Raw genomic sequence first — 15,223 nt, 5'->3', positions numbered from 1 at the left:
TAACTCAGCCATCCTTCTTCACTTTTATTTCAAAACTTGCTTTTCGCCTTCACTCCTCTCTTTACATATTATTACCTCAGGATCCTTCACTCCGAAAACCCTTTAAGCTTCACCTCGCCTACCTTCCATCCATCCTTCTTTCCATCTTTTCTTTCTATCCCTTCTCTCTCTCCCAGTCCCTCGTATCTATCACCTAGGCACCAGAGAGATTAGAGAGAGAGAGAGAGAGAGAGAGAGAGAGAGAGAGAGAGAGAGAGAGAGAGAGAGAGAGAGAGAGAGAGAGAGAGAGAGAGAGAGAGAGAGAGAGAGAGAGAGAGAGAGAGAGAGAGAGAGAGAGAGAGAGAGAGAGAGAGAGAGAGAGAGAGAGAGAGAGAGAGAGAGAGAGAGAGAGAGAGAGAGAGAGAGAGAGAGAGAGAGAGAGAGAGAGAGAGAGAGAGAGAGAGAGAGAGAGAGAGAGAGAGAGAGAGAGAGAGAGAGAGAGAGAGAGAGAGAGAGAGAGAGAGAGAGAGAGAGAGAGAGAGAGAGAGAGAGAGAGAGAGAGAGAGAGAGAGAGAGAGAGAGAGAGAGAGAGAGAGAGAGAGAGAGAGAGAGAGAGAGAGAGAGAGAGAGAGAGAGAGAGAGAGAGAGAGAGAGAGAGAGAGAGAGAGAGAGAGAGAGAGAGAGAGAGAGAGAGAGAGAGAGAGAGAGAGAGAGAGAGAGAGAGAGAGAGAGAGAGAGAGAGAGAGAGAGAGAGAGAGAGAGAGAGAGAGAGAGAGAGAGAGAGAGAGAGAGAGAGAGAGAGAGAGAGAGAGAGAGAGAGAGAGAGAGAGAGAGAGAGAGAGAGAGAGAGAGAGAGAGAGAGAGAGAGAGAGAGAGCCAGGCGAGACTTGCCTGGCTACCAGCTACAGAATTGGTGTTGCGTTTGTGGCAAAGCAACACTTAAGACTCAACACGTGAGCTGTGACGAGGAAACCTGCCGTAACCTTTGTCACAACAGCTGCCTTGGGGATACGCAAATCTTCAAGTGTAGCTACACGGAACAGCTACGACTCCAAGCAAACATCCCGGACCCAGTCACCTACATCAGCGAGGAGACTGACACCACGCCACTACCGGACGATAGTGGGAGAGTCAGTGGGAGGGCTTGGAGAGAGAAGATCTGGTTTCACTAGTTGAGAAGCTCACTGAGGAAGCCTCTCAACAAAACTGTGTGATTAAGTCCCTCCAGGACGACCGGGACTTGATTATACAGCACAGAGACGTGTTTGCTGCGGCTCTCAGAGTAGCAGACAGGCTGATAGCGTCAAAACAGAGCCAGACGCAAGTAGCCACACGCTCTCAGGCAGTCAGTCAATTGACGATCACTGGGAGGTGGTTTGTCAGGACTCTGAGAGGTGGAGGACGTGGTGGAGCTCGGATAAACCGCAACAGATCCGGTACGCAGCTGTTTTCTCCACTTCCACCTTCCCTTCGCCTGCCCGGGAAACAATGACCGCTCCACCTACCTCCACTGCTTCCACCGCCACACAGAGCGTCCACTGTCACTCCTTCTGCCACACAGAGTGACTGCTCGGTACTCACTACCACGTCTACCGCCACACAGAGCAGCAGGGACTCTTCCTCCATAAACACAGCGAACGGAGTAGATCGCGGTGCCTCTGTTCGCCCACGAACCTCTCCTCAGACCACTTCAGGAGATTGGAGAAAAAAGAAATCTAAGAGGGAAGTGCAGCAGGACGCGAGGAGGGTGTCCAGCGAAGGACTGAGGACTCACCAGGCCACCAAGCAGACACAAAAGCGAGCCAAGGCAAAAGTGTGTGAGTACTGCTCACGGAAAGGACACACTTCTGCTACTTGCCACGCCAGAACTGACGATTTACGTCAGGAGCGTCTCCTACAGCGGCTCTTACGGTGGAAAGACACACAGCCACACCCTTCCCACCTGCAGCGCCTCAGCCCGCCCACCCCCTCACTTCATTTCAGTCCTTGCCACAACCTCGCCCACTCCTTCCTCAGCCTGGTATCTGGAATCAGAACCAGGGGCGGCAGTGGACCACTCCTCTTCACCAGTACCAGCAGTCGGCCGCGGACCCTAACCACCACCTCGGACTAGCAGGCCTCGCTCACTACCATCCCTCACCATGGTACAGCCAGCTTGCCCCGCCGCCAACTAAAGGTCGTCTCTAGCAACGTCCGTGGTCTCCGGACTAACCTTGCAGACTTATACCACAACTGTGTGCAACGACACAATGCAGACGTTGTTGTGGTGACCGAGACATGGCTGAACAGTGAGGTGGAGCCCACGTATGGCAGGATGCAGGGCTTCACCCACTGGGTGAGGAGGGACCGACAGGAGCGAACAGGAGGTGGAGTGGCTGTCTGCTTCAAGGAAGGAATGCAGGCCCAGCTACTCGACATAGACACGCCTCCAATGATGGAGATGATGTACTTCCGAGTAATGCTGGCAGACCGCTCAGCCCTCCTGCTGTGTGCCCTGTATCGCCCCCCGCGACAAGGGCCTGACTCACTCCTGTACCTGACTGAGACCTTAGACAACCTGATGATGGCACACAGCTGCAGCCACGTGCTGATTGTGGGGGATCTCAATCACCACCTGGAAAGAGACGCCTACGAGAATCTCCTGAGGTGCAGGGTCTGACAGATCATGTCACCTTCCCCACACATGAACGAGGAGGGACATTAGACCCTGTCATCTCAGACTACCAGGAAGACAAGCTTCAGTGTCATCAGCTGGGGCTCGTGGGCAGCTCTGACCATCACGCTGTACTGACACAGCTGGAAGTGGGCGTGGCTCAGGACGAGGCCACCACCCGCACCATCTGGCTGTGGAACAAAGCAGACTGGGCTTCCCTGCGCCGCGACCTGACCCACACCCCATGGGCCACTCTGCTACAGGGAGGAGCAGAGAGTGAAGCACTTGCACTCACCTCTCACCTTCTCGCCCTCCAGAGACGCCACGTCCCACACAGGGAATACACCACCAGATCGACGGATCAGCCATGGTTTGGCTACCGTTGCCGTGTTGCTGCCGAGGCAAAGTATGCTGCCTGGCTCCGCTACAAGAGGAACCCGACTCGGCGCAACAAGGACCTGCACAGGGCTGCATGCAGGAGGATGGTGGTAACCAGCAAGTGGGCCTTAAAAAAGTGGGAGGAAAGCCTGCGCCGGAAACTGTGTGGCACTGGCGTAGGAAACAAAACTTGGTGGTCTCTTGTTAAGGACAAACAAGGAACTGGCCACCAAGAATCCATCCCTCCCTCAGCAAGCAGGACGGTACTGTCGCCACCAGCAGTAAGGAGAGGGCACAGTTGCTGGCTTCCTTGTTTGCTGGAAAAATGAAGGTCGGGAATCCACAGCAGCCACCGCCTCAGCTGGTCCAGCAATGTGAGAAGACTGTCACCATGGTGGAGGTGACGCATCAGCAGGTGAAGCGATTATTGCGGGGCTGGACACACAGAAAGCCACCGGCCCTGATGACATCAGCCCGCACCTGCTGAAGCGATGCTCCCAGGAACTGGCTGCCCCTCTCACCCAAGTTCACAACTTGTGTACGGGAAAACGTCTGGCCTTCAGTGTGGAAGGAGGCTCGAGTAGTTCCTGCACACAAAAAGCTCCAGGACGGACCCAAAAAACTACAGACCCATATCCCTGTTGTCAGTGGTGGGTAAAGTGTTTGAGAGGGTCGTGGCAGAGGTGGTGTGTAGCCATCTCAAGGACAATGCCCTCCTCTCAGACCAACAGTTTGGGTTCAGACCTGGAAGGTCAACCTCCGACCTAATGATGCTTCTCACCAGGCATTGGCAGGACGCCCTCGACGACGGCAAGGACACTATAGTGGTTGCTTTGGACATAGCAGGAGCTTTTGATAAAGTATGGCACAACGGATTACTAGAAAAGCTTCGTGCTAAAGGCATCCAGGGTGGCTTGCTACGACTCTTGGGAAATTACCTGCAGGACAGAAGCCTCAAGGTGGTTGTCAACGGGCAAACATCTGAGTCCCTGCCTGTGGAGGCATCAGTGCCACAGGGTTCAATTCTTGGCCCACTCCTGTGGAATATCTACGTGGATGATCTTCTCCAGCTACTGCCAGGAGTCATGGCCTATGCTGATGACTGCACCCTCTCCTATACCTATCCACGCCAGGACAGTGGGCGGGCTGCTGAGGCCATCAATCAGCAGCTACGAGTGATAAAGGAGTGGGGTGCTCGCTGGCAAGTGACATTCGCGCCGGAGAAGACACAAGCAATGGTTGTCTCTCGGTCCCCAGCCGCCATGGCAGCAATGGCAGGAAAGTTGTCTTTGGCGCTGCTGCTCTCCCACTCCAAGATGACGTCAAGATACTTGGAGTGGAGGTGGATCGAGGGCTGAGGTTTGACAGGCATGTCAAAACCATTGCCAAGAAAGCCTCTCACAGGATCTCCGCTCTCAGAAGGATCGCCAGTTTCCTCGACAGGAAGGGGAGACTGCTGCTGTACAAGGCACAGGTGCGGCCCCACCTTGAATACGCAGCTCTCTCCTGGATGTCCTGTGCCGCCACACACAGAAGGAGACTGGACAGCATCCAACGCCGCGCCATACGGCTAGTAGATGCTGCACTACCACCTCACCCAGAGCCTGAGCGTCCCTTGATTCACTGGAACACCGCAGAGACGTGGCGGCGATCGTAGTGTTCCATAAGGCACAGGTGCAAAGAGTGCCACATCTGGCAGGGCTGCGTCATCCTCTAAGAGTCACCGCACGGAGCACGAGAACGGTGCTCAATGGTGGTGACGCCGTAGAGGTGCCGCGATCCCACGGGTGTCAGCATCAACGCACCTTCGCAGGACGCGTCTCCAGGATGTGGAACTTGTTCACGGCCGCGGTGCCTCACGTCCAGGAGATGAACACACACAGTGTCAAACTGATGGCACATAAGTGGAGACAGACACTGCCAACTCCTCTGACACTCTTTGTGACGTGACACTCAGTGTAGTGCAGTGCGTGAATAGTGCTAGTGAAGTGAAACGAATAGTGCTCCATTTACATGCTGACCATCTTGTATATTATCTATTTTTAAGTCTTGTAAATATTGTAGAGAAATAGATTGTAGTACCCTTAGAATAGGTAGCACACGACAGTGCGCCTTTGGGTACATGTTCCTTTGTATAAAGTTATGTTTAAATGAAAAAAAAAGAGAGAGAGAGAGAGAGAGAGAGAGAGAGAGAGAGAGAGAGAGAGAGAGAGAGAGAGAGAGAGAGAGAGAGAGAGAGAGAGAGAGAGAAGTCAGAACGTGCTATATTTCTTGACATCAACGTTCTGGTCTTCACGTCAATCCCGGTATAGCTGTCCTCTAAACTCTTAACCCTTTTTCTGCAATATTTACTTGTATCAAAGAAAGGGAGAAGGAAGAAGAGGAAGAGAAGGAGGAAGCGGAGTTTTAAGTAGTCATATCATGATGTATATGTGTGTGTGTGTGTGTGTGTGTGTGTGTGTGTGTGTGTGTGTGTGTGTGTGTGTGTGTGTGTGTGTGTGTGTGTGTGTGTGTGTGTGTGTGTGTGTGTGTGTGTGTGTGTGTGTGTGTGTGTGTGTGTGTGTAATATACTGTGTGTGAGTGTGCGTTTGTGTGCATTTACCTTTAATTGTTATCATTCAGGCCGTAACATATAATAGCGTTTTGACCAACAGGAAGAGACGAGGCCTTGATCGTACAGGAGAGGAAGACGAAAGAGGAGGAGAAAGAAGAAGAAAAAGAAGAAGGAGGAGGAAGAGGAGGAAGAGGAGGAGGAAGAGGAAGTAAAGAAGGGGGAGAAGGAGAAAGGGAGCCAAACAAACACTCTCCCCACCTCAACTCTGACTTGTTAAAGGTAAGCTGGTACACACACACACACACACACACACACACACACACACACACACACACACACACACACACAACACAACACACACACACACACACACACACACACACACACACACACACACACGGCCCGGTAGCTCAGTGGTTAGAGCGCTGGCTTCACACGCCAGATGACCGGGGTTCGATTCCCCGGCCGGGTGGAGATATTTGATTGTGTCTCCTTTCACGTGTAGCCCCTGTTCACCTAGCAGTGAGTAGGTACGGGATGTAAATCGAGGAGTTGTGACCTTGTTGTCCCGGTGTGTGGTGTGTGCTTGGTCTCAGGCCTATCCGAAGATCGAAAATAATGAGCTCTGACCTCGTTCCGTAAGGTAACGTCTGGCTGTTTCGTCAGAGACTACAGCAGATCAAACAGTGAAACACACACACACACACACATACACACACAAACAAACGCACACACACACGCGCACACACACACACACACACACACACACACACACACACACACACACACACACACACACACACACACACACACACACGGTTCAATATGCACATACATTAGACAAAATGTTTGCTTAGATCCACAACAGTTATCACACACACACACACACACACACACACACACACACAGAGAGAGAGAGAGAGAGAGAGAGAGAGAGAGAGAGAGAGAGAGAGAGAATGCAGTTAGCAATATATATTTTGCATAAGGCCATGATAACTTAAAAGATAATGATGATGATGATGATTGTGATGATGACGACGACGACGATTCTGAACCCGTTTGTAAAAGACAGTATGTGATGTTGAAATAAGATGAAGTTTTTTTTATTCCCGTGATGAGTGCCTCGTGTGTGTGTGTCTCTCTCTCTTTTTGATGTGTGTGTGTGTGTGTGTGTGTGTGTGTGTGTGTGTGTGTGTGTGTGTGTGTGTGTGTGTGTGTGTGTGTGTGTGTGTGTGTGTGTCTGTGTGTGTCTGTGTGTTTCCATGATGATAGGAGGAGAGCTCTTGCGTGTGTTCCCCATAAGCTTAACATTTTACTGCTTCACACACTGCATCTGCTTATCTCCCTATGTGTCTTTTCCCTCCTGTGGTCATATGCGATGTGATTTATGTGGTAAAAGGATTTTTCATTTGTTACAAGGAGTCACACAGGAAATTAAAGCTTTGCTAATTCACACGCTTACTCTGCTCATCTTATAGACTGCATTTTCAAATAAATATGCACCATATTGCTTTCGAAAGGATGTAGATGAAGTTTCACGTGCTTTTTAAGCGTGTTCTTTCAAGGTTTTATTGAAAGATTAACATTTATATAATACCAACAGATGGAGAGAAATTCTTGAAGAATCTATTTTATCATATGTTTTTTTTTTTTTTTTGTAATTATTGTGGTAAGAGAATGGTTTATCTGGTATTATGCCTGTCTGTCATCCTCCGGCCCTGCTCGATGTCAATCTTTCCTGTTCAGTCTTTGTGTATTAAGGAGGAAAATTACTTTCTGTCAGAAAATTTTCAAAGGATTACAAAGGAGAAATATTAAGTATCATAGCAGATCTATCATATGCGAGTCAGATAGCTAACATTCCATATAAAGCAATAAAGTCACAAAGCAATGACCTTACGTGGATGACAGTTAGATAATAATAATGCATAGGACGGAAGAGGAATATATATATATATATATATATATATATATATATATATATATATATATATATATATATATATATATATATATATATATATATATATATATATATATATATATATATATATATATATATATATATATATATATATATATATATATATATATATATATATATATATATATATATATATATATATATATATATATATATATATATATATATATATATATATATATATATATATATATATATATATATATATATATATATATATATATATATATATATATATATATATATATATATATATATATATATATATATATATATATATATATATATATATATATATATATATATATATATATATATATATATATATATATATATATATATATATATATATATATATATATATATATATATATATATATATATATATATATATATATATATATATATATATATATATATATATATATATATATATATATATATATATATATATATATATATATATATATATATATATATATATATATATATATATATATATATATATATATATATATATATATATATATATATATATATATATATATATATATATATATATATATATATATATATATATATATATATATATATATATATATATATATATATATATATATATATATATATATATATATATATATATATATATATATATATATATATATATATATATATATATATATATATATATATATATATATATATATATATATATATATATATATATATATATATATATATATATATATATATATATATATATATATATATACTATTTAACCAGTACTCTCAATCATTCATACCTTTCACTGGTAAACTCTGGAACTCCCTACCTTCTTCTGTATTTCCGTTTTCCTCGGACTTCGCTTCTTTTAAGAGGGAGGTATCAAGATATTTGCACCCCAGTTTAAGCTAACCCTTTACTTATCCTCTAGAAAACCAGCATTCAAGTGGACCTCATTTATATATATATATATATATATATATATATATATATATATATATATATATATATATATATATATATATATATATATATATATATGTATGTATTTTTTTTTTTTTCCCTTGGCGGGCCCTCTGTCCTGCATAAATAAAAAGGAAAACTTAAAACTTCGTGAAGCTGCCATTAAAGTTAAAAGAAAATGTTTTCTTAATATCGGTAACTAAAGTAAACTTAAAAATAATCGAAAAAGATCTAAAAAAAGAAACCGTTATTTTTTTTCTTTTTCCTCTAGGAGACGAATTCAAAGTGTTGATGCATGTGTTTCCCTTCCTTTAAAAAGGTGGGGTTCTATAAGTAAAGGAACAGTTTTCAATGTCCAGGAGGCATTTTTTTCTTAGATTAACACTTAAACTTGATGGAAATGCCATAAAATGAAAAAAATGAACATTTGAAAGTCTTTTACGAAATAGTTAAGATGTCAACGAGGAAAGCTTAAAGCGAATAGAAGTTGAAGGCAGCCAGCCAAGCAAAGACGGATCCCAAGAGACTTTTTTTTTTTAGTTATATAAGACGAAAAGCAGAGAAGAAATAGGATCTTTAAGGAAAGCAAATGGGGAGATGTTTAGTTCTGAGAAAGAGATTAGTAAAATCATGAACCAGTATTTTTTAAGTTTTCACCCAAGAGAACACACAAAGTCCAATATAGTGAACATATTTTAGGCCAGAGGATAGTGGAAAGCTGACGCTTACTAAAGCAAGTTAACGATAGTTTTTTCTAAGGAAATGGTAGAACAGGAGATAGATAGACTAAAGAAATTCAAGTCACCATGACCTGATGAAATATACTCAAGGGTACTTACGAAGTGCAAGGAGGCCATCAGTGAGGCATTAGCAGTGGTTTTTAGGATTTCAATGAAGTCAGGTGAGGTACCGATAATGTAGAGAGAAGCTAACGTAGTACCCATATTTAAGAAGGAAGATAAAACCCTAACGTCTGATTACAGGCCTGTCACCTTAACTTCAATTAAAATTTATGGAATCAATAATAGCGAAAAACATTAGGGAACACCTAGACAAACATGGCTTGATAAATCAGTCACAACATGGCTTTACGAAAGGAAAGTCGTGCTTTACAAACTTGTTTTGACTTTTATAGTAAGATTTATGAGGCGGTAAATAATGGTGATAATTATGAAATTCTATACTTAGATTACAGTAAAGCCTTTTACAAGGTACCTCACCAGAGGCTCTTAAAAAATGTTAGAACGCACGGGATAAATGGTATAATATTAGGCTGGATTAAAGCGTAGTTAGGTGATAGGCGACAGAGGACTATAATTAAGGGATCTAATTCCGAGTGGTGTCAAGTAATTAGTGGGATGCCACATGGTTCAGTTTTAGGGCCATTGTTATTTCTAATATACATTAATGACTTGGATAGTGGATTTAGCAGTGATACGAGTATTAGGAAATTTGTAGACGACACGAATATAGGTAGATCAATTAGGTCAGATTTTGATGCATTGCCTTGCAGACAAATTTGGAAAGGATGAAAGAATGGACAGATAAATGACAAATGCAGTTCAATATTAGCAAGTGCAGGGTACTTAACGTAGGTAGAGATAATCCACACAATAGGTATTACATAAATAATGAGGCACTAGGAAGCTCCAAGTATGAGAAAGATTTAGGAGTCTTAGTTAGCTCCTAATCTATATCATGGGAAATAGTATATTGAGGCTAGAAATAATGTGAATAGTGTACTAGAATTAATTTTTACAGGTGTGTAAAGTAGAAGTTCGGAAGTAATAATAAAATTTTACTTGGCGCTAGTCAGGCCACATCTTGACTATGCGTACAGTTCTAGAAAGGATATTACTCTATTGGAGTCAGTGCAAAAGATTCAAGGGATGAGGGATATTCCCTATGAAGCGAAACTGAAGAAACTCAATCTGCATTCCTTGGAGAGACGCAGGTTTCGAGATCTAATAAAAATATTTAAATGGTATAAGTGTTTTAACAAAGGGGACATGAACGATGTTCTTAGGATTAGTAGCGGGGACAGCAGAACCAGAAATAATGGGTTTAAACTTAAAACGTTCAGGTTTAGGAGATAAATGGGAAGAAACTGGTTTTCAAACAGTGGTTGATGAGTGGAACGGGCTAAGTGGTCATGTTGGCAGGGCTGAGTCAAGAGGGAGCTTTATAAGATTAGATAAGTTCATGGATGTAATTGGGTAGCTTTAATAATTCAGAGACTGCCGCGTGTAGGCCTGGCAACCTTTTCCAGCTTTCCACTTTGGTGATGCAGTACAGTCAAGGAGCGCCTGTTGTTGCAAAGGATATTTTCCGCAGACTTCATAGCATTGCCTTTCTCCCCGCCATCAAATAATGGTGTCACATTTTTTTCTGATAGCAACATTGACATTTTTCCCTCTCCATTTTAGTCTGCAAACCTGCATGATGTTACCGATTCCTTTCATACCCGCAGGAACATGAATACACACACACACACACACACACACACACACACACACACACACACACACACACACACACACACACACACACACACACACACACACACACCTCAAAACTTAGGATGCATATTTAACTTTACTGAAGTCTTCCGTCAGAAAGCTATTGACTATTTCCGTTTCTTATTTTACTCCCTTTTAGCAGGAACAGCAGCAACAACAGCAACAACCCTCGGCGGCAGCTGCTGACCCGCCTCCCCAGCAAGACTGCCTCATGTCCACGGAAAAGGGCGCCTGCTCTTCCTCAGCTTCTCCCCGCTCCTCCACAGCCTCGCGCAGTCCCCGAGGGTCAGGCTGGGCGGGTCGCTATCTCTCCGACGCCGCTAACCGAAAAAGCCTGTTCCCTTGGCCACGCCGCCAGGTGAAGGAAAGCTGCGTGTAAGGCTGTGTATGAGCACGTTCACACACACACACACACACACACACACACACACACACACACACACACACACACACACACACACACACACACACACATGACCAACAACCATTTCCATATTTGTGTATCGATGGGAAAATTAATATGTATGGATGTATTTTGCTACCTTGTGTTTTAGTTTATTATACTCTCTCTCTCTCTCTCTCTCTCTCTCTCTCTCTCTCTCTCTCTCTCTCTCTCTCTCTCTCTCTCTCTCTCTCTCTCTCTCTCTCTCTCTCTCTCTCTCTCTCTCTCTCTCTCTCTCTCTCTCTCTCTCTCTCTCTCTCTCTCTCTCTCTCTCTGAAGAAGAAATTTACTCTTGCAAAATGAATGCGAAAATTCAGTATTGATATCGCACGTGCATACATATATATATATATATATATATATATATATATATATATATATATATATATATATATATATATATATATATATATATATATATATATATATATATATATATATATATATATATATATATATATATATATATATATATATATATATATATATATATATATATATATATATATATATATATATATATATATATATATATATATATATATATATATATATATATATATATATATATATATATATATATATATATATATATATATATATATATATATATATATATATATATATATATATATATATATATATATATATATATATATATATATATATATATATATATATATATATATATATATATATATATATATATATATATATATATATATATATATATATATATATATATATATATATATATATATATATATATATATATATATATATATATATATATATATACACACACACACAAAAAGTGTCGTGTGAGTTAATATGTGTGAGATTTGAATGTTAAACTATTTCAAAGTTGAAAATACTCTATACATATATGATGTGCTTTGCTTTTTACCTTTTTTTTTTTTTTTTCTCCGAGAAATTAGCGTGAAAATTGTGCGTAGCAGAAATGACAATTCCTTCTTCCTCGGTTAGCAACGCACTTAGGTTGTACCAGCTGACATTAAACTTTTGTTTTATTGTATGTTTAAATTTCGAAAGCTCGCGAAAAACTACTTAAAACAAAAAAAAAAAAAAGGCCCACTTAATTGCCGCCCCTCTTGCAGGTTCAAGAGAGTTAGGCAAACAAAAATAAAGGGAGAAATGTCTTGTCATACAAAGTTGGAAATACAAAACCCTGTAGGTAGTTCCAGAGTTGACCAGATTATGTAATGGATGATTGAAAGTACTGGTTAACTCTTGCATTAAAGAGTTGGATATGGGTGAGAGGAAGAAGAAAGCTTAGTGCAGCAAGGCCGCAAGAGGAGGTGGGTGGCATGCAGATAGCAAGATCAGAAGAGCAGTTAGCCTGAAAATAGCGATATAAGATAGTAAAGAGATACAACATTCCTGAGGTGAGAAAGAAGTTAAAGACAGTCAGTCAGAGGAGAGCAATTGACGAGACAAAAAGCTTTTGATTCCCCCTATCTCATAAAACTGTGTGAGTGAATCTCCCCTATACATGCAAAGAGTACTCCATATACGGGCGGATAAGGCCCTTCCACAGAGTTAGTAGTGGGGGTGAGCGAGAAAACTGGCGGAGACGTCTCAGATCGCATAACATAGAAGCTGTTTTAGCAAGAGATGATATTTCAAGTTCCCAATTTACATTATAAGTAAAAGAGAGACCGAAGATATTCAGTGTAGACAGTTTTGTGTCACAGAAGAAGAGGAGATAGTTGTCTGGAAGGTTGTGTCGAATTGATAGATGGAGTAATTGAATTTTTTGGGCATGGAAAACTACAAAGTTTTCTATGCCCTAATTCGAAGTCTTTGGCCCTACACTAGACTTCGGATTAGGGCATAAAAACATTTTTTTGTAGAAACACTACACTAGGACTGTGTAGTCAAGAAGTAACGGAATTTTTCCAGATCGACTCCCATATGCTATGATAAAGTAGGCGGGGCTACACTGCGGGTGAAATAGTCGCAAGTGGGAGGCATTTGTGGTGACGACGTGCTTGACCGAGGAAAACTAGTTTTTTTTAAGCATAACCGTGAGTACTTGTGCATCACACAAATCAAAAGCAGGTACAGAGAACTTGTATGTACCAAAGCCTCTTGCAGGGCTGTGTTACCTGTATCGGCATCCATGGGTATCCAACGTTCGACAATGCAAAGGAAACTGACGACTTGCGTGTTTGGTTTCGTGTGTGGCCCCTTTCCTACATTATACCCTCGTCAGTTCGTCTGCTTCTCAGTCTGCCTAGTCCTAGTGTTGACGTAGCTTTAGAGAGATCAGAAGTCAGGTGTACTGTGGCGTCACTGCGGGATCTGTTAACTTCCTGAAGGGTTGATCGTATCTGAAAAGACGTGGTTAAAGTGTAAGGTGGTATCATCAGCGTAAGGACAAGAAAACTAAATTCGTCTAGAAAATCATTTATGAATGATGTGAGGAGATTGTATAACAGGACAAAGTTGTAGAATAAAGGAAAAAACCCGAAGGAATATAGTTTAGAGATTAAAGCTTTGTGCCATACTCTATCAAAAAGCTTTTTTGTTATGTCTAAGACAACAACAAAAGTTTCACCAAAATCTCTAAAAGGGAATGATCAAGACTCAGTAAGGAAAGCCAGAAGATCACCATTAGAACGACCTTGACAGAAGCTATACTGACGATCAGATACAAGAATGTGAAGTGACAGGAGTTAAGAAACTTCCTATTGAGGACAGATTCAAAGACTTTAGACAAGGAAAAGATTAATGTTTGAGGGATAGGAACAGTCACCATTTTTAGGAACAGGCTGAATATAGGCAAATTTCCAGCTGGAAGGAAAGGTAGGAGTCAAGTCGAGTTGGAAGAGCTTGGCTAAGATGTTACATGCACAGGGAGTTTTTGAGAGAAATATGAAGGAACCCATCAAGTCCATACGCCTTCCAAAAATTCAGGCCAGCTAGAGCACGGAAAACATCATTGCAAAGAATTTTAATTGAGGGCATGAAAGAGTCAGAGGGAGGAGGAGAGGGATGGAAAAATTCAAAATCAAGTTATTAGCAAAGGTTTGAGATAAGAGTTCAGTTTTAGAGACAGATGTGATGATAGTGGTACCATCAGGATGAAATAAAGGAGGGAAAGATGAAGCATTAAAGTTATTGGAAATATTTTTTGGCCAGATGCCAGAAGTCTCGAGGGGGGTTGGATTTGAAAATTTTTTCACATTTTCTATTATTGAAGGAGTGTTTGGCAAGTAGAAGGTCAGAGTTGACATCATTTCAGGCTGAAATATAAAGTGCATGATATTCAGGTGATAGAAGGCTCAAGTACCTCTTATGAGCAACCTCTTTATCATGTATAACGTTAAGACAGGCTATGTTAAACCAACTAAGGATTGGAAGGTTTAGGTTGAGAAAAAAGAATGAGGAATGTAAGCTGCCATGTCACACACTATCACCTTCATTATGCGTTCAACACGGAGATGGGTCTCTGACACGGAAAAGTTATCATTCAAAGGAAAATCAACATTGTACCTGCTTAGGTCTAATCAAATGGCATAAGCGAAGCGCCAGAGGCATCGCCGCTTTGGAGGATTCTGAGGAGGGATTGGAAAACTAGGGCAAGATACATTTATGAAATTGTAATACAAGGAGCCTAAAAGAGAAAATATGGTAACAGTATGTTAGGCCTATTTTCAAGATGATCAGGAATACTAGTAGAGGTTTACACCAGTTGCTCTAGGTCATGGAGGATAGCAA

The 15,223-nt window shown here is 41.5% G+C and overlaps 1 protein-coding gene across 2 annotated transcripts in view; it reads left to right on the top strand.

Annotated features, from left to right (window-relative positions):
• The window catches only part of LOC123510121 (protein turtle-like), a 211,144-nt gene extending 199,574 nt beyond the window's left edge, over nucleotides 1-11,570 (top strand). For both annotated transcript variants that reach the window (XM_045264948.1, XM_045264949.1), the window contains 2 exons: nucleotides 5,665-5,843; nucleotides 11,177-11,570. In XM_045264948.1, coding sequence (XP_045120883.1) covers nucleotides 5,665-5,843; nucleotides 11,177-11,416 — 419 coding nt within the window. In that variant the 3' untranslated portion in view covers nucleotides 11,417-11,570. The remainder of the gene's footprint in view (nucleotides 1-5,664; nucleotides 5,844-11,176) is intronic.
• Nucleotides 11,571-15,223: the final 3,653 nt, after the last annotated feature.

The sequence above is a fragment of the Portunus trituberculatus genome, chromosome 28 (genome assembly GCF_017591435.1).
Source record: "Portunus trituberculatus isolate SZX2019 chromosome 28, ASM1759143v1, whole genome shotgun sequence".
NCBI lineage: Eukaryota > Metazoa > Arthropoda > Malacostraca > Decapoda > Portunidae > Portunus > Portunus trituberculatus.
Note: the sequence above shows the minus strand (reverse complement) of the source record. Positions and strands in the feature narration are given on the sequence as shown.